The sequence below is a fragment of the Schistocerca serialis genome, chromosome 4 (assembly GCF_023864345.2).
Source record: "Schistocerca serialis cubense isolate TAMUIC-IGC-003099 chromosome 4, iqSchSeri2.2, whole genome shotgun sequence".
NCBI classification, from domain to species: Eukaryota; Metazoa; Arthropoda; class Insecta; order Orthoptera; family Acrididae; genus Schistocerca; species Schistocerca serialis.
Genome location: NC_064641.1, coordinates 268,190,089 through 268,215,731, shown reverse-complemented (window position 1 = coordinate 268,215,731; position 25,643 = coordinate 268,190,089). Strand labels below are relative to the sequence as shown.

Genomic DNA, 25,643 nt, shown 5'->3' with positions numbered 1-25,643 from the left:
TATGGTAGAGACGGACTGATTATTGAATGTCAGTTATTGAAAGCAGTTACCTGGGTAGATGGAAGCAGGGAGGGTGTAGGGAAGGACATAAATGGCAAGGAGAGAGTAACAGAATAATGCAAGGCAGGTCTTTCGCCAGTTGAGTAAGCAGTGCACAAGGTGAACGGAGTTCAGAGGGCAGCATATAGAAGGGTTAGAAAGAGAGGGAGGGGAGGGGAGAAAAGGAGAAGATGATGATGGTGGTGATGATGAAGAGAGACACAAGGAGAGGAGAGAGTAAGGGAGATGGGTGGAAAAAAGGGAGGAGAGGGAGAAAAATGGGAAATAGAGAGAGAGAGAGAGAGAGAGAGAGAGAGAGAGAGAGAGAACTCACATAGGGAAGGGGGGAAGAGTGGTGAAGGAAGGCTGGACATGATGGGGATGGGGAAGGAATAGTGTGGATAGAAGAATAGAAGAGAGAAATAAAACGGTAAGATGAGGCAGTGGGAAACAAGTTACCAGAGGTTTAGACCAGGGAGAATGCGAGAGCTCAAGATATGCATGTTTAAGAGTTGTGCACTGCAAGTTTGGCAACTGTATGGTAAAATTTGCAGTTTGCCACAGTTTTGGAACTGCCATTCACACTAGTGAACAATTGGGTAATTGGATACTTTTATGTCCACATGCAATGCTGTACAGTAATTGCAGCATAGCTAATATATAATACGGCTGCTTTCAAACATGGCCACACTTTTTTTTTGGTGGCAGATGCCTGTCTGTCTACTGCAGTAGGAGGTTGTGGGTGGCTGTGTGGGATGGGTATTGCACCTGAGTCAACCACATGCAACTGACACATGGAGTGCAGGATTGTGAGCAGGATTGGAATAGGAATGGACAAGAATATTCTGTAGGTTGGGTGGGTGGTGGAACACTACTTTGGGTGATTTTTTTGGGGGGGGGGGGGGGGGGGGGGTAGGATTTTGGGTTGGATATCCCTCATGTGGGCATGACAGGAGGTAATCAAAACACTGGTGGAGGTTGTGGTTGAGCTTTTCAAGGTGATGGTGACACTCAGTGATTAGAGGAGTGCTGGTTGATGCCTGATTAGCAGGGTTACTTGTATCAGAGGAGGAGATGACACGGGGCATGTGATTATGGATGTGGGAAAGGCTATTGTCTCTCAATAAAAGCTCTGGTAAGGCTATTGGTATATTTTGACAACTTTCCACTGCAGATTTATTTTCCATGGGTGGTGAGACTGTATGGTAGGGACTTTTTAATATGAACTGGTGACAGCTGTCAGAATGAAAATAGTGTTGGAGGTTGGTGCACTTGATATGAATAATGTATTATGGAGCCATCTGAGAGGTGGAGATCAGCATCTAGGATGGTGGCTCTAAAGTTGAGAAGGACAAGGAGGGTGTTGGTGTATAAGGACATTACATCAACAGTGAGTAACAAGCAGTCTGTTAATTTGACAGGAACTGTGGAAAAACAGTGAAGGAAGTGAGGAGTGTCTTGAGTGTAGGATGGTGTGTCTTGAATGCAGGATGTAGGCCATGGAACATTTTCTTTTTTTCCATTGCCCACCTTCATTTTTCTCCGCCCTTTTTCCCTTGCTCTCCCTCCCCCTCCTTGTCTCCATCTTCATCACCATCTTCCTCCCCTCCCCTCCCCTCCCCTCCCCTCTACCTCTCTGTATCCCTTATAAGCCCTACCCTCGGAATTCTGTTTGTCTTGTCGTGCAGCTGCTGAGTCATCTGGCTACCCCTCCTTGTATTGTACGTACATTTGTGTGTGTGTGTGTGTGTGTGTGTGTGTGTGTGTGTGTGTGTGTTCTTACTAAAAAAAGAAGAAAAGAAAGAAAGAGAGAGAGAGCAAAAGCTTGGAAGCTAGTGTTAACTGTCTTTTGTTGTGTATTTTTATGTGCCACTTGCCAGTCCTCTATGTGTGAGCAGTTGCCTTTCACTTATTTTACATACCATTACACAGTCTTTGTCTTTAAATATTTGCCAAGCATGTATGTTTTACTGGAAAATTTTTGTGTACCTTCGGTCATTAACTTGAATATCACAGTTTGAAAAATTGATTTTATCACTTTCTCTTTCAGAGTTAATCATCATACAGAAAAAATGCACTCTCCCATTCAAGATTTCATATTATTGAAATAATGATATTAGTTTAGAACTGGCTGCTTCTTTTTTCTTAAAAACTTTTGCTAATAAAAGTTGTGTTAGCATTGATGTTCTTTCTTCTAGCTACTGTAAAGGTGATTCAGAAATTCGGGACCAACCATTTGGTATACAAGTGCGTAATGTTCGCTGCATTAAATGTCACAAGTGGGGACACATCAACACAGGTACTTCTGTTTTTATTTTTTTATGTGGCTACGTAATATCATACTACACCATTCAGTGTGGTGTTAATTAGCCAAAACTGAGAACTGCTGTATTTTATTCATGTTAAGTTGTGTAATGTGTAATCTTAATGTTTTGCACAGTTGTTTGTCTTTCCTACTGTTCATCATAGATGAGTTATGTTTACATCAGCTGACACTGAATGCACCGCCAGTTTCAAAAATATCATTCCTAAAGAGATTACAAGATACATCAGTTGTAATAATTATGCTGGCTATAATAGTCTTCCTAGCAGAATATTAAAATTTTACATGGACTTGATAAACTACCATTGATCTATTTTTCTAAATGGTCATTGGTTCTGGGTTTGGTTGCTAATTGACTTACTTATGTAGTGTACACTATATATAGTATAAAGGACCTGGAAGCGCAGCTGAACGGAATGCACAGTATCTTGAAAGGAAGATATAAGATGAACATCAACAAAAGCAAAACGAGGATAATGGAATGTAGTCTAATTCAATCAGATGATGCTGAGGGTATTAGATTAGGAAAAGAGACACTTAAAGTAGTAAAGGAGTTTTGCTATTTGGGGAGCAAAATAACTGATGATGGTCGAAGTAGAGAGGATATAAAATGTAGACTGGCAGTGGCAAGGAAAGCGCTTCTGAAGAAGAGAAATTTGTTAACATCGAGTATAGATTTAAGTGACAGGAATTCTTTTCTTAAGGTATTTGTACGTAGTGTACCCATGTATGGAAGTGAAATGTGAACAATAAATGGTTTAGACAAAAAGAGTAGAAGCTTTCTAAATGTGGTGCTACAGAAGAATGCTGAAGATTAGATGGGTAGATCACATAACTAATGAGGAGGTATTGAATAGAATTGGGGAGAAGAGAAATTTGTGGCCCAACTTGACTGGAAGAAGGGATCGGTTAGTAGGACATGTTCTGAGGCATCAAGGGATCACCAGTTTAGTATTGGAGGGCAGCGTGGAGGGTAAAAATCGTAGAGGGAGACCAAGAGATGAGTACACCAAGCAGATTCAGAAGGATGTAGGTTGCAGTAGGTACTGGGAGATGAAGAAGCTTGCACAGGATAGAGTAGCTTGGAGAGCTGCATCAAACCAGTCTCTAGACTGAAGACAACAGCCACAGTATAAAACTAGAGATAAGCAAATCGTCCCCCCATGAACCATGGACCTTGCCGTTGAAGGGGAGGCTTGCGTGCCTCAGCGATACAGATAGCCATATCGTTGGTGCAACCACAACGGAGGGGTATCTGTTGAGAGGCCAGACAAACGCGTGGTTCCTGAAGAGGGGCAGCAGCCTTTTCAGTAGTTGCAGGGGCAACAGTCTGGATGATTGACTGATCTAGCCTTGTAACACTAACCAAAACGGCCTTGCTGTGCTGGTACTGCGAGTGGTTGAAAGCAAGGGAAAACTACAGCCGTAATTTTACCCAAGGGCATGCAGCTTTACTGTATGGTTAATGATGATGGCGTCCTCTTGGGTAAAATATTCCGGAGGTAAAATAGTCCCCCATTCGGATCTCCAGGTGAGGACTACTCAAGAGGACGTCGTTATCAGGAGAAAGAAAACTGGCGTTCCACGGATCGGAGTGTGGAATGTCAGATCCCTTAATCGGGCAGGTAGGTTAGAAAATTTAAAAAGGGAAATGGACAGGTTAAAGTTAGATATAGTGGGAATTAGTGAAGCTCGGTGGCAGGAGGAACATAACTTTTGGTCAGGCGAATACAGGGTTATAAATACAAAATCAAATAGGGGTAAAGCAGGAGTAGGTTTAATAATGAATAAAAAATTAGGAATGTGGGTAAGCTACTACAAACAGCATAGTGAACCCATTATTGTGGCCAAGATAGACACGAAGCCATGCCTACTACAGTAGTACAAGTTTATATGCCAACTAGCTCTACAGATGACGAAGAAATTGAAGAAATGTATGATGAAATAAAAGAAATTATTCAGATATTGAAGGGAGATGAAAATTTAATAGTCATGGGTGACTGGAATTCGGTAGTAGGAAAAGGGAGAGAAGGAAACGTAGTAGGTGAATAATGATTTTGGCTAAGAAATGAAAGAGGAAGCCACCTGGTAGAATTTTGCACAGAGCACAACTTAATCATAGCTAACACTTGGTTCAAGAATCATAAAAGAAGGTTGTATACATGGAAGAAGCCTGGAGATACTGACAGATTTCAGATAGATTATATAATGGTAAGACGGAGATTTAGGAACCAGGTTTTAAATTGTAAGGGGCAGATGTGGACTCTGACCACAATCTATTGGTTATGAACTGTAGATTAAAACTGAAGAAACTGCAAAAAGGTGGGAATTTAAGGAGATGGGACCTGGATAAACTGACTAAACCAGAGGTTGTACAGAGTTTCAGGGAGAGCATAAGGGAACAAATGGCACGAATGGGGGAAAGAAATACAATAGAAGAAAAATGGGTAGCTTTGAGGAATGAAGTAGTGAAGGCAGCAGAGGATCAAGTAGGTAAAAAGACGAGGGCTAGTAGAAATCCTTGGGTAACAGAAGAAATACTGAATTTAATTGATGAAAGGAGAAAATATAAAAATACAGTAAATGAAGCAGGCAAAAAGGAATACAAACGTCTAAAAAATGAGATCAACAGGAAGTGCAAAATGGCTAAGCAGGGATGGCTGGAGGACAAATGTAAGGATGTAGAGGCTTATCTCACTAGGGGTAAGATAGATACTGCCTACAGGAAAATTAAAGAGACCTTTGGAGAAAAGAGAACCACTTGTATGAATATCAAGAGCTCTCATGGAAACCCAGTTCTAAGCAAAGAAGGGAAAGCAGAAAGGTGGAAAGAGTATATAGAGGGTCTATACAAGGGCGATGTACTTGAGGACAATATTATGGAAATGGAAGAGGATGTAGATGAAGATGAAATGGGAGATATGATACTGCATGAAGAGTTTGACAGAGCACTGAAAGACCTAAGCCGAAACAAGGCCCCGGGAGTAGACAACATTCCATTGGAACTACTGACGGCCTTGGGATAGCCAGTCCTGACAAAACTCTACCATGTGGAGAGCAAGATGTATGAGACAGGCGAAATACCCTCAGACTTCAAGAAGAATATAATAATTCCAATCCCAAAGAAAGCAGGTGTTGACAGATGTGAAAATTACTGAACTATCAGTTTAATAAGTCATGGCTGCAAAATACTAACGCAAATTCTTTACAGACGAATGGAAAAACTAGTATAAGCCGACCTTGGAGAAGATCAGTTTGGATTCCGTAGAAATATTGGAACACATGAGGCAATACTGACCCTATGGCTTATCTTAGAAGCTACATTAAGGAAAGGCAAACCTACGTTTCTAGCATTTGTAGACTTAGAGAAAGCTTTTGACAATGTTGACTGGAATACTCTCTTTCAAATTTTGAAGGTGGCAGGTGTAAAATATAGGAAGTGATAGGCTATTTACAATTTGTATAGAAACCAAATGGCAGTTATAAGAGTTAAGGGGCATGAAAGGGAAGCAGTGGTTGGGAAGTGAGTGAGACAGGGTTGTAGCCTCTCCCCGATGTTATTCAATCTGTATATTGAGCATGCAGTGAGGGAAACAAAAGAAAAGTTCGGAGTAGGTACTAAAATCCATGGAGAAGAAATAAAAACTTTGAGGTTCGCCGATGATATTGTAATTCTGTCAGAGACAGCAAAGGACTTGGAAGAGCAGTTGAACGGAATGGATAGTGTCTTGAAGGGAGGATATAAGATGAAAATCAACAAAAGCAAAACGAGGATAATGGAATGTAGTCGAATTAATTTGGGTGATGTTGAGGGTATTAGATTAGGAAATGAAACACTTAAAGTAGTAAAGGAGTTTTGCTATTTGGGGAGCAAAATAACTGATGATGGTTGAAGTAGAGAGGATATAAAATGTAGACTGGCAGTGGGGAGAAAAGCATTTCTGAAGAAGAGAAATTTGTTAATATCGAGTATAGATTTAAGTGTCAGGAAGTCGTTTCTGAAAGTATTTGTATGGAGTGTAGCCATGTATGGAAGTGAAACATGGACGATAAATAGGTTAGACAAGAAGAGAATAGAAGCTTTCGAAATGTGGTGCTACAGAAGAATGCTGAAGATTAGATGGGTAGATCACATAACTAATGAGGAGGTGTTGAATAGGATTGGGGAGAAGAGAAGTTTGTGGCACAACATGACTAGAAGAAGGGATCGGTTGGTAGGACATGTTCTGAGGCATCAAGGGATCACCAATTTAGTATTGGAGGGCAGCGTGGAGGGTAAAAATCGTAGAGGGAGACCAAGAGATGAGTACACCAAGCAGATTCAGAAGGATGTACGTTGCAGTAGGTACTGGGAGATGAAGAAGCTTGCGCAGGATAGAGTAGCATGGAGCTGCATCAAACCAGTCTCAGGACTGAAGACTGCAACAACAACAACAACAAGCAAATCATTTGAATTACTGACCCATTTCACTCCTTCCTGTCTGTTCAAATTTTTTTGAGAAAGTGGCCTAAGATACGACACTGATTCACATATCTGTGTAGACCTTATTATCTGTCTCTCAATTTGGTTATTGCATGGGGTCCTCTACAGAGGAAGCAATACAAGAATTCATGTACGAAGTCTTGCAAGAGATAAACAAGAAAAATTATCCTGGTGGTATATTGTGCGATCTTGCCAAAGCCTCAGAGTACGTGGATCACAAATTGACTTGACAAACTAAAATATTAAGCCATTGGTTGGAATTCCTGTAGTATGGAAACAGTCATAGTATGTATTTAGTTATTTATTTATTCATCTTACAGTGTTGTAAACATAATATGTATCTATGGGTTTGGAGAATGGGACAGATGGTTGGCCAAGCCCTTGAACAAATCATCCTGGCATTTGCCTGAACCACAGGAAACCAAAAGCAAGGTTTCTGGGCAGAGCCAACTCCATCCTCCCAAATGTAAAGCCAGCTTCTTAACAACTGCACTGCCTCTTTTAGGTGGTAACTATTGTACAACATTCTGTCATATAAACACAGTTTTATTCTTCATTGCTGCACATGTCAAGGGCTCCACTGAAGACTCTGGATCCCAGAATGTGCTGCTACACCCCACGCACTAACTCCAGTCTGTTTGGAAAACTGGGGATGGAAGATGTTGCAGTGTTGATACTTCTACTAAGTCAACTGCAACATCTTTGGAGCAGATACCTCCTCGTGATGTTCTTCTTTATCGGATGTTCATGGTAATCATGTCTCAAGCTCGTGGTGTTGGTGAAACATCGACTAATTTTTTTTATTGATAAACCATTGTGTGTTAGGACCCACAGGTCTTGTAAACTCTCTAATGATGATAATATTTGTGTCTCTGTCCATGGTAAAGGTGTTGATATGAAATGTAAAATAGTTGGTGATAGACCTGTATATAATAGTATGTAATAAAGTGGTGGTACATCCTCTGAACTGTAGACATAGAGCTGTACCCTTAGTTTTAATAAACGACATGACAGCAAAAAAGAAACCTGTTGGGTCAGTATGAATGTGACCCATCCTAAACATTCCACACTCTAATATCTTGATATCACTCATGTGCTCGGTCCCCTTGTTGTTAGGCCGCCCGCTCAGTTGCCGTCGCGCATTCTAGAGCTCCTATGTGCGACGGCTGGATAAGTGCATCGCCGCAGTCGAAATAATTCTAAGTCCGTGACCTTGGGTGACGTGTCGTCTATAAATAGCGTGTTTCCGGTAGCTGACACACAGTCGGCAGCATGCCTCGTCGTAGGATACATCGTGTGTTCTGATGGAAGCCTACTATTTACAAATCTATTTTGGATGTAGAGACTGAGTATAACATGAACATCAGTTTGTCCGTGCTGGTTGATGTGTTGAAAGGGCAGACTGTTTTTCGAGGAGGTCGTTTTGATTTTACTTTTTCTGTTACTGACAACCCTGTTGGTTAGTGTTGGTTGACTGTTGCAATAATTCGTATTGATACTACTACTAAGTCGACTGCAACGTCTTTGGAGCAGATATCTCCTCATGATGTTCACGGTTGTGGACTGCAATATGGGATGATACAGGATGTTTCGTAGAATTTTGTGCACCATGTTCACAGGCTTGGCTAAAGTCTGGGCAATTGCCTGTCTACTACATGTTTGTTTGCCTCTGCTTGACCCCTCCAGCAGTGCTGTGCCCACATCTACTGATGTCGTATCAGTTGCTTTCCTTCCTTTATAACACTGCAAATCAAAAGAACCTGCCTTTTTGAATTTACCAATAGTTTTCTCCTGATCTTTGGCAAACATCGGGCCAACACCTTTTTTCATATCCATTAGTATCCAGAACTTCTGCAGAACTATTAGCACACAGTCAATGTTCTTGTAAAAGGACTTTAACAACAACACACAATTCTACATTGAGACAGTCACGCATCTCAGATGCAGTGTTGTCAACTCCTAAAAAACGTTCCCCCTTAGGATCAATTCGAAATCCCCCTAAATTTTCCTTTGAATGACCTAAAATTCCAAAGAGGCACCTGTGTTTGATAGGAACATTGAACTACTAATAAAAAAACATTCGGGTAGGAAGAAATGATGATTTTATTTACATAGTTGTATTTTATACAATGCCACTTATAATCTAAATAATGATAAACAGACACTGGCGAATTTTTTAGACTAATTCTTAAGCGTTGTGATGATGTTAATTGATATAAAAATAGACATTTTTATGTAAGGATGTTTGATTTATTATTTGAAAAACTTAGTAATGCTGTTTGTTAACATACTTCGATGTTAGTAAATCTTAAAGTTAAGAGAATAATGATAGGGGGAAAAAAAATAACACACAGTACGAATTCTTCTAATTTAACATGAAACAAAAATATTTCAGGAACAATAAAAATGTACTCTGACTTCAACTTATAAAACATCGAATATTTCGGTAAAGGCTTGAGTATCATGTTGCGTTTTACTATTTCCTGCGCGTTTGTGATCATACATAGTGACGTTGAATATTTCGAGCATACGAGTGGATGGAACAAATTTGACACACAAACCACAGTCTCTTTGCAATGTAAATCTTACCATCATGATACTTTGAAGTACTTCAAGAGACAGATTATTGTGTAATTTATTTTTAATTACACTGTACGTCAAAAAAGCACGTTTGACGCTTGCGTTTGATATTGGTAGCGTGAGTAGTGCCATAGAAACTTTGGCTACATTTCCAAAATGCTTTTCTCCAGCAGAATCGCAATCTTGAAATACCTCAGTATAAAATTCAACAGAGATGGTTACATTCGACCATGACTGATTTTGCAACTGATTCCATTCCTATTCTGTTTCATTTTTGTCACCGTATAAGTGAGTTCTGTAAATTTTAGTGAAAATGACAGACACACTCTGTTTTATTTGAGACAATGCAACTTGAGGATGAAGATAGGCCATCGTCTTCAGAATAGACAAATTATCAGGCAATCTTTTTTGAATTTCTCGCTCCAAAGCACAGAGAAATTTCTTGCACCATTCTTTGACATCGGGTAAGTCTTTCTCATCGATATTTTGTGCAATGGAATGAAACTCATGGCCAAAATACTTTGCGGATGCATGCATTAGATGGGTCTCGAAATCGAAATCTGATAATTCACTGTCACTCACTTTCTGTAGGCTCGATGATACAACAAGTTTTTGCAGTAGACTTTTGAAAATAATTCTTTGAGCAATTTAGTAGGTTCCACGTGATCACTTTGGAAAAGTAAATTCAGTTGTGTTACACTTTTCAGTACAAATTTTAAGATGATCAGGAAAGCTTTGAATGGTAATCTCGTCATAATATCGTAAAGCTGTTCAGCCATAAAGCAACAAAGCATTTATCTTCCGATTTAGCAATTGAAAATAGCAGTTGTAGTTCTTCCCATTGAACTATTAACTGCCTTGGACTATGCAAGCCAACGTGTTCCACTAAGGCCTTGAATCTTTTTTATTTTTCCAGTACCATTCATAGTTTCGTACAATATCTTATACTTTTCTGATCATTTAGGGCTGTAGAAAAACTAACTAAGCATTTCCCGTACCAAGAATTCCAGTTGACACAGTAATGTTTTCGATGCCTTACCAGCACACAGATGGAGTGAATGACAAATGCACCTCATGACAATTATGTCGCTTATTTCATTCTTAAACAGAGCGGTGACTGAATTGTGTTTCCCACCCATGACATTCGCACCATCGACGCCAATCCCGACCATATTTTCAACTCCTAAATCATCTTCTTCTAATTGAGCTTCAGTGGCACCGTGCATACTTTTTGCCTTAGTATCAATTATAATTATTTTTATCAATCAGTAAAAAGTTGTGATCAGTGCCTTTTTCTTTGCACAGAAAAAGCACAGCATAACACACAAATTTTTGTGTCGAAAGATCAGTGCTCTCATCAATTATGATTGAATATGGACCATCATCAATTGCTTCTACCAAATCCTGAAGCATGCACGGACTGAGCACATTTTTAATTAGCATCAAACATTTAGTACGATGGAGTTTTAGATCCAAAATCGCAGATGCCGAAGGGTGTAGCTGTGGTAGTATCTCGATCATGTGGTTCACTGTCTGTAATGAACTGTGCTCTGCGATGAATGCAACAATTTTCAGTTCAGCTATCTTGGTTGTTTCTGACAAAACTGGTTTGAACGTTGAAGTCAAAGTTTTGCGTGACTTTGCAGATTTGTCAAATGCTACAGCCTTCTTACATTTTTCAGTCTTTGTGTGACTCACGAGATCCTTTTTTTTGTGTACTCTTAATGTAATTCAACAGTAGTTGCAAGTCGCGGATCATCAATTAGTTGTATCAGGTCCTATCCAACCTGTAATGTAAATAATACAATATTGAATAATATATAATGGTATTCAGTGCAAATTAAACCAGATTAACAAGCTTTAGACAATTTTTAATGAGTTTCAAAGATCACCTCAACTGCCTGGGGAATGGAATAAATGTAAAAATATTAGTTAAAAAGAACTTTCACATCACCTCTGTATCAACCATCACGAGTGCAAGCATGAAAATATTCAAAATGTTGTGCTGATAGAAATATACCCACGATTCATTTGTAAGCTAGACAGATTAACGAACTTGTATAGAAAAACAAGCAAGCAAGTGCACTTAAATTGAACAAAATTAATGTGAAACATCCGGAAGTAATAGTCAATCACTACCAAATCAAGCTCCTGTTCAAAGGCATTTCACGAACTGAACTGAAACACACTGACAACTGACATACTTCACCTATTTTACCGTTTTTGAGAAAATGTTTTGAAAGTCTTGTCTCATCTCCTGGTCTGGAAGCTTTGAAGAAATTCTTGCATGATAAATATTTATCAAAAGAATCAACATTTACATGTTGACAACACTGCTCAGATGCAAACTGACGAACAGCTGTTCACGCCATATCTTTTGTTTTACATATTCTGCAACTTATGGCACCATCTGGTAGTAAAATTATTGTTAAATTTTTTCTGTATCCATAATGTTTCCCCCTTCTTCAATAATATTTCATTCAAATTTGGTGTCATTTTGAGCAATGGTTTGTTGTTTACATTGTTTTGGCTCTGCAGCTTTAATTGTTATCACCCTGTGTATTAAAATCATAACTGACCCAATATATTACTCCGAGGAACACCTATATGTATAGGTTTCTTGTCTTGACAGTTGTTTTACTGAAAATTTGTCACCAGCAGATATGTGAACACTTTTCGTCTTCTGCATCCTATTTTCCAGGTAAGATTGAAACCATTCCTTTGTTGTTCCTCTTATAACTGGTGCTTCTAGTTTGTTTAGTGGTATGTTATGGTCAATATTGGAAAAAGAGTCAGAGAAGCCTAAGAATATACCTGTGACACAGTTGTTCTTGTCAAGAGCAAGTACCACTTCTTTGATCTTTATAACAACTAATAGTGTACCTCGTCCACTTTGGAAACCAAACTTTGCATCATTTCAAAGTTGTAACTTAAAGATGTAACTCATTTGCCTATCTTTCATGATTGATTTGATTATCTTTGATAATGCAGGCAGTAGTGAGACTGGCCTGTAGTTTCCAATCCTGCGTTACCTTCCTTCAGTAAGGGTACAACACATGCATGTTTTAGATAATGTGGGAAAAATGCCTTAACTAAAGAAGTAGTTTATTACTTTTTGTTAATGGGGCTTGTATGCTCTCTCACCAAGTGAGGTGGCTCTGTGGTTAGCACACTGGACTCAAATTCAGGAGAACAACGATTCAGATCCCATCTGGCCATCCAGATTTTTCTAAACATTATGCAGAGACACCAAATTACTTTTGTGACAAGAAAAAAGACACTAGTGTAGCTATTGAAAGCAAAAATTGTGTATATACATGAGGAACATGCACATATTATAATAAGTGTTGGTTTAGTATGGAAACAAAAATCAGACCTGGGTGAAGACCGTCAGAAATTCAGTGTACCAATAAACTTTCAATATAATAACCACTGAATGTACTGCAAAACGTTTTCATGATGTGAAACAAACAAAAAAAGAACAAAAATTCAATCAAAAAGTATGATAAAAACTTATTTTTTCATGAGCACTGTAATCATGCTTGTCACTTGGCTGTCATGTCGCCAAAGTTTTAACAGAAAGCAGAGGAGTGTCATTGACAGGCTGTGTTAACAAGCATGAAGCTAACCTCAGAATGGTGGAACATAATGTTGGATCCCACAAGGATTGGTACTGGGACAATTCCTTTACTTAACCCTTGTAAATGATCTTCCAGTGACTTAATGGATGAGTCAGAAAATTGTATGTTACGGATGACAGAATCGCGCTACTGAAAGATCCAAGCTCAACCTTAACCAGACGCAACTCTGCTGAATGGGCAAATAGTTTGTCTTAATCTGAAAAAGATTAGTTTATGCAATTTCAGCCAAGCAAAAACGACTGCTAGCACCAGACATAAACATTACTGAACCAACTGTAGTTCATATAGATGCTGTAATGATGATGAAGTAACTATATTAAAGCAACTGAAAATTGATAAAAGCTCAAAATGTGCCTTGGCATAAATAAAGAGAAACAAAAATGTGGTTGGCTGTTCAGCAAGTTTTATCCTCATTGTCTTGACCTAAAGAGAAACTATTTGCTTATTTTTGTGTAATTTCATGTCATGTTGTCTTGTGGAAGTATGTTCTGGGGCAATTGTATGTAGAGTAAAGATTGTATTTATTCAATGGAAGTAAATAATAAGAATACTGTATAAAGTAGGCAACCATGTTTATTGAAGAGGCCTGTTTAACATAGTAAATGTCAGGCAACTTATTGTGAGTCAGCTGAGTGTGATTGACACTAATATTTTCATGCTAGATCACATCAGGCAGATGTGGATGACACCCTTTATTTCAGAGAAACTGTGTGACTCTCATCAGGCTGACATAAAGTGCAATTTTATTGTGCAGGCAAAGGCTGTCCCCCTCTCCTGAAGCTTTGGACACAGTGGTCATGGCCTTGTGTACAACAGAAGAAATTGGCTTAAATACAGCAGACACAAAATTTACTATATGTGCTTCACAAATAACACGTTTATTAGTATGAAAAAGTGGAAAGTCCAGGTTCGATTACCAACAATATCATAAAAAGGATAGATTGCTACTCACTGTAAAGATGGTACTTTGAGCTGCAGCCAAAGCCTTCTTCAGAAAGGCGCGCGCGCCCACACACACACACACACACACACACACACACACACACACACACACACAAGCGAGTAAACCTCATGCACCCATTTGCTATCTCCGACCACTGTCAATGTCTAACACTCTTTTCATTGTGCCTGTCTGCAACTCATCTTGTAACCTTTATGATTAGCAGCAGTCTGTCCTTTTCTCATTTTTTGTTTTTGGAAGTAGTGATGCGGATGATGATTTCTGAAGCAGCCCACACACATGAAAGGCTGAATGTGTAACAGTCTTTTCGTTGTGCCTGTTGTGATCTAATCTTCTCTCCTGTCTGCAACTCAAAGTGTCATCTTTATGGTGAGTAGCGATCTGTTGTTGTTGTGGTCTTCAGTCCTGAGACTGGTTTGATGCAGCTCGCCATGCTACTCTATCCTGCGCAAGCTTCTTCATCTCCCAGTACCTACTGAAACGTACATCCTTCTGAATCTGCTTGGTGTACTCATCTCTTGGTCTCCCTCTACGATTTTTACCCTCCACGCTGCCCTCCAATACTAAATTGGTGATCCCTTGATGCCTCAGAACATGTCCTACCAACCGATCCCTTCCTCTAGTCAAGTTGTGCCACAAACTTCTCTTCTCCCCAATCCTATTCAGTACCTCCTCATTAATTATATGATCTAACCATATAATCTTCAGCACTCTTCTGTAGCACCACATTTCGAAAGCTTCTATTCTCTTCTTATCTAAACTATTTATTGTCCATGTTTCACTTCCATACAAATACTTTCAGAAACGACTTCCTGACACTTAAATCTATACTCGATGTTAACAAATTTCTCTTCTTCAGAAGCGCTTTCCTTCCCATTGCCAGTCTACATTTTATATCCTACCTACTTCGACCATCATCAGTTATTTTGCTCCCCAAATAGCAAAACTCCTTTACTACTTTAAGTGTCTCATTTCGTAATCTAATACCCTCAACATCACACAAATTAATTTCACTACATTCCATTATCCTCGTTTTGCTTTTGTTGATTTTCATCTTATATCATCCCTTCAAGACACTATCCATTCCGTTCAACTGCTCTTCCAAGTCCTTTGCTGTCTCTGACAGAATTACAATGTCATCGGCGAACCTCAAAGTTTTTATTTCTTCTCCATGGATTTTAATACCTACTCCGAACTTTTCTTTTGTTGCCTTCGCTGCATGCTCAATATACAGATTGAATAACATCGGGGAGAGGCTACAACCCTGTCTCACTCCCTTCCCAACCACTGCTTCCCTTTCATGCCCCTTAACTCTTATAACTGCCATTTGGTTTCTATACAAATTGTAAATAGCCTATCGCTCCCTATACTTTACACCTGCCACCTTCAAAATTTGAAAGAGAGTATTCCAGTCAACATTGTCAAAAGCTTTCTCTAAGTCTACAAATGCTAGAAACGTAGGTTTGCCTTTCCTTAATGTAGCTTCTAAGATAAGCCATAGGGTCAGTATTGCAGTGTTCCAATATTTCTACGGAATCCAAACTGATCGTCCCCAAGGTCGGCTTATACTAGTTTTTCCATTCGTCTGTAAAGAATTCGCGTTAGTATTTTGCAGCTGTGGCTTATTAAACTGATAGTTCAGTAATTTTCACATCTGTCAACACCTGCTTTCTTTGGGATTGGAATTATTATATTCTTCTTGAAGTCTGAGGGTATTTCGCCTGTCTCATACATCTTGCTCTCCACATGTTGTCTACTCCCGGGGCCTTGTTTCGACTCAGCTCTTTCAGTGCTCTGTCAAACTCTTCACGCAGTATAATATCTCCCATTTCATCTTCATCTACATCCTCTTCCATTTCCATAATATTGTCCTCAAGTACATCGCCCTTGTATAGACCCTCTATATACTCTTTCCACCTTTCTGCTTTCCCTTCTTTGCTTAGAACTGGGTTTCCATGAGAGCTCTTGATATTCATACAAGTGGTTCTCTTTTCTCCAAAGGTCTCTTTAATTTTCCTGTAGGCAGTATGTATCGTACCCCTAGTGAGATAAGCCTCTACATCCTTACATTTGTCCTCCAGCCATCCCTGCTTAGCCATTTTGCACTTCCTGTCGATCTCATTTTTTAGACGTTTGTATTCCTTTTTGCCTGCTTCATTTACTGCATTTTTATATTTTCTCCTTTCATCAATTAAATTCAATATTTCTTCTGCTACCCAAGGATTTCTACTAGCCCTAGTGTTTTTACCTACCTGATCCTCTGCTGCCTTCACTACTTCATCCCCCAAAGCTACCCATTCTTCTTCTACTGTATTTCTTTCCCTCATTCCTGCCATTTGTTCCCTTACACTCTCCCTGAAACTCCGTACAACCTCTGATTTAGTCAGTTTATCCAGGTCCCATCTCCTTAAATTCCCACCTTTTTGCAGTTTCTTCAGTTTTAATCTACAGTTCATAACCAATAGATTGTGGTCAGAGTCCACATCTGCCCCTGGAAATGTCTTACAATATAATACCTGGTTCCTAAGTCTCTGTCTTACCATTATATAATCTATCTGATACCTTTTAGTATCTCCAGGCTTCTTCCATGTATACAACCTTCTTTCATGATTCTTGAACCAAGTGTTAGCTATGATTAAGTTATGCTCTGTGCAAAATTCTACCAGGCGGCTTCCTCTTTCATTTCTTAGCCAAAATCATTATTCACCTACTACGTTTCCTTCTCTCCATCTTCCTACTACCGAATTCCAGTCACCCATGACTATTAAATTTTCGTCTCCCTTCACTATCTGAATGATTTCTTTTATTTCTGCCAACAATACTTTTGTTCATATGGGGTCTACCAATCTTTCCTCTTCTTCTGTTTCTGTTTGCTGAAATACAACAGCTGCGTTTGTTCTTAGTATATCCTTCATCATCTGAATCACAGGATTCCATATCTGATATGGAATAGTCATTAGAAGAAATCTCTTAATCACTGATAACTTGTAAAATGCTATGCACTACTTCTTCACTCAACTTTTCAACAGCCGTCTTACGCACACTAAAGGTATGAAGCAAACTAATCCTACCATCTACACTCAACCTCATTGTTGTTGAGGTAACACCCACATTATTGGCTGTGCCTGTTGACAAATCAGGTTAAAACTTCCAAAAAATATTAGACATTAGATACCTACCGAGGTACCAGTCATAAGTGACATGTAACATTATAACTCCACATCAGTTGCATCTGACTAACATGTTCTGTTACTTGTATTTACCTGTCCTAGGGTTTTGAAAGAAGTGTGAAATTCACAAATATTTGCTTCTTTCACTGCTACCAAGTTTGACTAAAAATGAAGTGGCTGCAGGATGTCTTATTTCCAAAAATACCGTGGCTGCCAGAGGGTGAAGGGTGTCACCTACAGTTGTCTGATGTGGCATTTGATCGACATGATGGTCAAAATCTTAAGGATCTTGGAAGTCTTACACTCATTTCCCAATGCATTCACTCCTTTATGCAGTTCAATATTTTGTCCCATCTCACACCACATACTACACCACACTGCGTCTTACTGCTCTGCTGTGGGCTCCAAGTGTGTCAAGTTGACACTTCTGCAGAGATTAAGGAGTTGTTATGAATGGACATGTTTGCAGCATTACGTGTAACTGCAGCAATTGGCTCAACCATAATGCTGTTCTATTGGTACCTGCTTTTCTTCATTTCTTAATCATACTATTGCCAGCCACTAACTACTCTGTCAACGAGGTATTACCATTTATAATCATAAATCTGCCCTAAAAATAATTCTACGAAGATGCTAAGAAATGTCATTTCATTGTCTTTCACTTGTGTATTCATAATATTTCTATGTTTCTTTTCATGAATAACAATATCCAATTCTTCTAGCATGTCAAGTTTGTTCCCTTTGTTTTCTATGTGCAAGATTTGTAAGTGCTGTTCTGTTCACTGAGTATATATCTAGATTGCACAACAAAATTCTTGTTACATGTATGAGAACAACTGTTCAGTGTATGATAGTATGGCTCTAATTGACAACATGAAGGAGAAGCCAGTCACTGATGATTCCCATTTGGTTTCGCTAGATGTTAAGAATACATACTCCGGTGTTTTGGTCATGAAACTGTAGAGATAATCAGAAGAAATGACCTTAAATACAGTAAACTTTCAAGACAAGAGACCAGCGATTTAATTGAACTATTGAACTTTCACAGGCATGGACTATGCCTGACATTTTTAGCAATGATGTAGAAGACAAATCTTTAGTCTAACCTAACCATTAAGGGTACAATTGTTTATTATAAATTTTATGTAGACAATACTTTGTTGCTTGTTGGCCGTTCTGATGAGGTATTGATGAAACAGTAAAAAAGTTCAGTGACACCCATATCAAAGTTAAGTTTACTGTGGACCATGAAATTGACAGCATTTTTCAATTCCTTCTACATCTACATCTGCATCCATACTCTGCAAGCCACCCGACGGTGCGTGGTGGAGGGTACTTTGAGTGCATGTATCAGTTCTCCCTTCTATTCCAGTCTCGTATTGTTCGTGGAAAGAAAGATTGTCAGTATGCCCCCATGTGGGCTCTTATCTCTCTGATTTTATCCTCATGGTCTCTTCACGAGATATACGTAGGAGGGAGCAATATACTGCATGACTCCTTGGTGAAGATATGTTCTCGAAACTTCAACAAAAGCCCATACCGAGCTACTGAGTGTCTCTCCTGCACTGGAGTTTATCTATCATCTCCGTAATGCTTTCGTGATTACTAAATGATCCTGTAACGAAGCACGCTGCTCTCCATTGGATCTTTTCTACCTCTTCTGTCAACCATATCTGGTACGGATCCCACACTGCTGAGCAATATTCAAGCAATGGGTGAACAAGTGTACTGTAACCTACTTCCTTTGTTTTCGGATTGCATTTCCTTAGGATTCTTCCAATGAATCTCGGTCTGGCATCTGCTTTACTGATCTTTATATGATCATTCCATTTTAAATCACCTAATGCCTATCCCAGATAATTTATGGAATTAACTGCTTCCAGTTGCTGACCTGCTAAATTGTAGCTAAATGATAATGGATCTTTCTTCCTATGTATTTGCAGCACATTACACTTGTCTACATTGAGATTCAATTGCCATTCCCTGCACCATGCGTCAATTCGTTGCAGATCCTCCTGCATTTCAGTACAATTTTTCATGGTTACAACCTCTCGATATACTACAGCATCATCCGCAAAAAGCTTCAGTGAACTTCTGATGTTATCCACAAGGTCATTCCTTAATTTGAATGTTAAAAAGCAGGGCAGTAAGCACACATTTACCATTTGCAGAAAAGCAACAACTGATGCTGTGATTACTAGTGATTTGTGCCATCCGCAGTCTTATAAATAACCTTCCTTCCATGGTGTAGTGCGAAGTGCAGTTTACTGACTACAGTGTGCACTACACCAAGATCAAGAAGGTAGAGACACGGGACTAAACATCATTAAAAAGATAGCAGTTAACACTAGTTACAAAGCATATATTATTAATAAATTGCTGCATAAAGGTAATAAGCACCGAAGGAATAGATTTAACTGAGATTAAATGAAAATGGTCATGATTCTGTGCCCACAAAAGACCATGAACATTTTTAAACCCACAGTATTAAAATAGTGTTCCTGACAAACAATCTAATTAAGTATAACTTCAAGCATGATGTTGGTACAAAGATAAATAAGTTCAAGTTTATGAAATTCAATGCACACCCTTGATGCAGGGTATATTGGACAAACAGGAAGAACAATGGATCAGGCACAAGTAAGAGAAAGTTGCAGTCAGATTAAGTACTTGTGACAAATCAGTTGTTGTGAATCATGTATACAAGACAGGTCGTCCCATTAAGACGACGACTTACAAAACTTGCTCATAGAAAAGAATGAGAGGAAATTTGACTTGTTAGAAGAACTGGAGATTGCCATTTGCAAAGAGAAGCATGGCAATATTCTGAAGGCACAAATGAAAGACAATGAAATGATATGAAACTTCCTGGCAGATTAACACTGTGTGCCGGACAGAGACTCAAACTCGGGACCTTTGTCTTTTGTGGGCAAGTGCTCTCAGGGTCCCGAGTTTGAGTCTCTGTCTGGCACACAGTGTTAATCTGCCAGGAAGTTTCATATCAGCGCACACTCCGCTGCAGAGTGAAAATCTCATTCTGGAACGAAATGATATTTCTTAATGGCTTTGTAGAATTATTTTTAGGGCCAAAACATGATTATATATTTTTGATACCTCTTTGATGGAATAGCTAGAGGCTGATGATCGTCAGCTTAGGAAATGGGGAAAAGTAGGTGGCTAATTGAAGAGCATTATGGTTTAGCCAATAAGCTGCAGTTATACAGTAATGCTGTGGACATGTCAGTTCACATTAACCTTCAGATCCGTACAGAAGTGTCAACTTGACACTTTTGGAGCTCACAATAGAACAGAGTGGCCTGGTGTAATGTGCAGTGTGAGATGGGGAACCACTGATAGATGTCGAAGATTTTAATCTAAGAAAAGAGCCCAGAGCCTATTTTATCTTCTGTACACTGCAGTTGATATTTTAGCATTTTATCTTTAGAAGCTATTTTTTACAACTAGATGATGATGATGATGATGATGATGATGATGATGATGATGATAATTGTCCGTCAAAACACGTTATTGAGCTGCGTATAGAACAGAATATGGTTGAATGCTATCAATGATTGCTGCATTCCTAAATTGTTTTTGTTGCTGACAATAGGAATCATTTCAGTGGAACTGTGATCAACATAATCACAATACCAGATAAAAATATAATTTTAATATAGACTTTGCCTCCTTGCCTGGGGTTCATGGTGGAGCTATGTGCTTTTGGTGCAAAGATATTCATTAAGATCCCACGTATCATAAAGCAAGCAACTGAGAAGCCCACCCCACTCAAAAGAAAATCAAAAACTTACCTCTCTGATTACTTGCCAGCTAATGTGACTGTCTAAATCAATAGTTCCATATGTGAGGTAATTACACCTAAAGAAGTGAAATGAAATAATCTAGGGCTAAAAATAGAAAAAGTTCAATTATTGTTCACTCACAGAACCCACATAGTTTTAAAAAATTTACGTCACTACTTCATTAGACTGATAATTTTTAGACAGGTAGCTAATTCTAAAATTATCAACAAAGGGCATAAATATACAACATGATGTGGCAGAGACCACAGCGGATGTGTTAATGACATATGAAATTCACGTGTAGTCGGCAATGATAGCTATCTTCAACTGGCTACTTGTTTCGGGGGGCATGTTCGTTATAGGCTCCAATGAGTTATTGGGTCACTCATTGTACTTCGTTCAGAAGTCAGTCATTTGTTCACCAACCAAGTCAGTGGAATACATGAAGTTAATGCATCTGATTTGAATGCTTAGTCAATGTATTTCAGATTGTTAGAAGAAACATAGAAGAAAATGAGTGAAATTTTGCTATTCAAGTGCCAACTGTTGTGTAAGAAATTGCTAATTTACAACACTTCCTTTCATTTATTATTGCACATAAATAGCAGAATTGATAAGGTGTCAGTGGATGTGGAAGATTTTTTTATTTGTAGTTGTGGTGCCACTGACAAGGGGACCACATGAACTTCCCTTCACCAACTTGATTCATATTGACAGGGTGTGCAGGATATGGATAGGACTTCAACATATATAAGTAGAAAGACACAACTCACAACCATAATTGTGTTTGAAAATTTTAGGCATGTGTATATATTTTGTATGGTTGCTAATATGCAACAAGTCCATAGCTGAGCAAATAAGCACTTAGTTTCATATGCCGAGGTCTGGATTGAATCTTGCTGCTGGTATTACTTCCTTGCACTTAGTTTTATAAGCATGAGGTTTCTGTATCGAATCTCACTGCCAGTACTCTATCTTTTTATGAGTTATCTGCACCAGTACTTAATACTGTGCTTCGATGGGCATGGTATGCCGCAAATTTGTGTGGTGATCAGTGACCGTTTATAAATGTAAATCAAGTTTCTTTTGAAAATAGATATATTGAAAAAATCATGCACATGAAAAAATTGATGTACCTTACATGTGATGTATGTTGCAATAAATATAGTTTTCCATGTTTCTACAGTCAGTATCGTCCTGATTCAAGCAGTGCTGAATAGGATACACATTATAATCTTCACAAATGTAGATGTAATAATGTAAATAAAATGACTACACTGATTTGATTGAAAGTCCTCGTGTATCCTTTTTTTGATTTTCAATCTCCTTGAAGAAAAAAAATTTTTCTAATTTTTTTCATGTAAAATATTATAAAAAAATAAATGAGTGATTAAATATTGATACTTTTTATTGTCTTAATAAATTTGTTGTTAGAATTATATGGGATTGAAAAATAAACTGCCAGCATCGAGATTTGATCCAGGGACCTCACATATATGAAACTAAGTGCTTACTTGCTCGGCTGCAGATCTCATGAACACTGGTGGTCCTACAAAGCTTACAGTATAAGCATGCCTATAATTTTCGAACTCAATTTTCTCAAAACTGCTTGAAAGTTGCCTGTTCCTGTTTATGTATGTTAAAGTCCCAGTTGTGCCCTACACACACTGTTAGTATGAATCAAATTGGTGAGGGGAAGTTTGTACTGTCTTCTTGTGAGCAGTAATCATAAAAAGATCACCATAAATGACATTCACAGTTATTATCTAAAAATTACTTCATAGTAGACAGAATTGCTTTTCACTTATGCTTCAAGCTGGCTTTTTAACTACAGAACAAAAGTTGCGCGTGCACACACACGCACATGTCTATGATTTCAAATATGGCCATAATTGTAGTTGCAAGCTGGAGATAAAGAGAGAGTAAAATACATAAAGAAATCTGCGTGAACTATTTTGTTACAATACGATCACTAACGTAAAAAGAGACTATGTTGACTATCATCTTGATGCAGTGAGTGACTTGGCCTGCAATCATGACATCTAATCATGCCTCGAAAGATAGCACACAGTTTACGCTATGTACCAGTGTCTGCTCTCACCTTTATTATGATGCTCGAGCTCCCCAAGCCACCTCCTGGGCAGAGCTGATCCAGACGTGTAGCCTGTGACAACACTCCTCGTGTAAAGCGTAACAAACACTGACTCATTATTCAGATTCAGTGCCCATTTCTTTGTCATGTACACTTTGTGGTAGACTTTTTAGCCCTGTAACACAAAGAATAATGTCTGTATGTAGGTGTGGTTGAAGGAAAGGAGATAACTGGCTGTTGAATCATCATCTGTGCTGTTTAAAAGGTTTCTTTGTGTAAAGGAACCAAATCTGCATCTCATGCTGAAGTAGTTTCTCGGAAAATGTTTGACTTCTGCATAAAAAATTAAATCTGTAGATTAGGGATTCACATGGCCAAAGGCCTTGCTGCAGTATTAACACCAGTTCCCGTCAGATCACTGAAGTTAAGTGCTGGCAGGCTGGGCTGGCACTTGGATGGGTGACCATCAGGTCTGCTGAGCACTGTTGACAAGCGGGGTGCACTCAGTCCTTGTGAGGCAAACTGAGGAGCTACTTGATTGAGAAGTAGCGGCTCCAGTCTCGTAAATTGACATATGGCCAGGAGAGTGGTGTGCTGACCACATGCCCCTCCATGTCCGCATCTAGTGATGTCTGTGGGCTGAGGATGACACGGTGGCCGGTCAGTACTTTGGGCCTTCCTGGCCTGTTCGGACAGAGTTTACTTACGGTGTGCGTGTTTTTTTAGGGGTTTGCGTAATTTTTTCCACCATACATTCTCTTATTCTTAACACTGGTGTTACTGACTGACGGTGGCTTTTTCCTCTTTTTTAAAGGACCTGATACTCACCACTGTAGGACACAAAAAAATAGTAAAGGGAAAGGTGGTGGTTATCTATATACCCAACTTAAGAAAAGTGGTTACAAAAATTATCACAGAAGTTACATTCCTCTCTTACAACAAATTATCAAAAAGACTAAAACCAATTTTTTACCACTACTGATTTGCTCCTTGATTAGCAGTTCTGGAGCCATTTGACTGAATGCATGTATTTTCAATTCCGCCAAGATGTCCAAATTGTTTCCCTGACACACTGTGTGCAGAATTGTCATGCTGCTTTCTAATTCTGTCAGCATATGGCTTTTATCTTTTAAATGGGAACCTAATGTGCTACTTTGCTCGCATACCCGTGTTCTTTAAACCTCTTTTTGAACTCTCACCCTGTTTGTCCCACATAAAAACATTCACATGATGCAACCTTTATTTTATGTACTCTTGTCTTACAAAACTTTAACATGCAGTAAACAGTTTGGCATATTGATAGCCCCAATAGTAAACCACGGGATGGGACAAATGTCTTAAGATTTTATGTTTGATGAATAGTCAAAAAGTGCAATTGCAAATCTGAACAGATCCTTTTGGAATCTTCGGCAAGTCATGCCTTTTCTAGACAAAATATTTTTTCTGCAATTTTATAATGGACTTTGTTGTACTTTGTACTACTACAAGGTGTGTGTTAATGTGCCAAGGCGTAGACACACAACATGTACTTTTAGTTGTTGTTGGTTACGGTTTTAATTTTTAGTAAACATATCGGCATTTGCACAGCCGCAATTCCATAAAGTGGTGCCCCCTTACACCGTGTGGTTTACCTAGCAAGTGCAAGCACACTGAAGCAGCAGTTTTTTGTAGTCCTTCTCATGATGAACATTACCATTTTCCAAGTTTAAATTATATGGCACACCTTTCGGTTCATGAATGTATGAGTAAGGAACAAGATGTCAAGTTATTTTTGCTATGAAATGGTATTTTTTGGTTCTGACACTTAGTTTGATTTTGCACTTTATTTTTAACATTTGATGTTAAAAAATGTATGAGTGTTATATTGTTTTCACCAGGAAATCTGATGACTGTCAGAGCCTGAAACATGTCATTTGGAATAAATGCACCAAAAAACAACCAGTACCTGTTTGTTTGCAACTATTCAGCTTTTCTAAAATCCAGTCATGTATATTAATAATACTGGTCGCTTACCTCTACTGGCAGGTTCAGGCCGACAGCCATCCAAATTGAACCCGTATGGGTGCCCTGCTTCCTCTGATGTTACAACAGGAGGAACGCATATAGTGTGGCATGCTCAGTGTGGATGCATTTAAACATATTCTGTAGCTATTACACATAAGACTGGTAAATATATCTTTTCTGGTGAGAAAGAAAAACAGGTCTTTTATGATTATAAAAAACGTATTTTGATATGTTAGCTACATTTTGTACACAGGAATGTATAACCTAAAATGCACCAACTGAAAAGCGGAAGCACTGCTCATTTACATTGATGGATTCAAAAGTTGCTCAAAGAAGGAAACAGACATGGGCATGATCTTGTTGACACCTTTAAAAGTGGAGGACACAATAGGATTCAGAAATTCCTTGAGGATGACTACAGAAGATATTTAAGTATTTTGTGTTTTCTGATGACTGGAGATTGCTTTATGAGTTTGTTGCATTTGTTCAAGGGGTACAAAATATATCAACAAAACATCATCAGAGTTTGGTTACTCTTGTTTGCTTCATT

The 25,643-nt window shown here is 38.7% G+C and overlaps 1 protein-coding gene across 1 annotated transcript in view; it reads left to right on the top strand.

The window, feature by feature from the left end:
• The window catches only part of LOC126474194 (corepressor interacting with RBPJ 1), a 79,352-nt gene that overhangs the window by 35,554 nt on the left and 18,155 nt on the right, over positions 1 to 25,643 (top strand). The window contains exon 4 of the mRNA XM_050101657.1: positions 2,238 to 2,338. Coding sequence (XP_049957614.1) covers positions 2,238 to 2,338 — 101 coding nt within the window. The remainder of the gene's footprint in view (positions 1 to 2,237; positions 2,339 to 25,643) is intronic.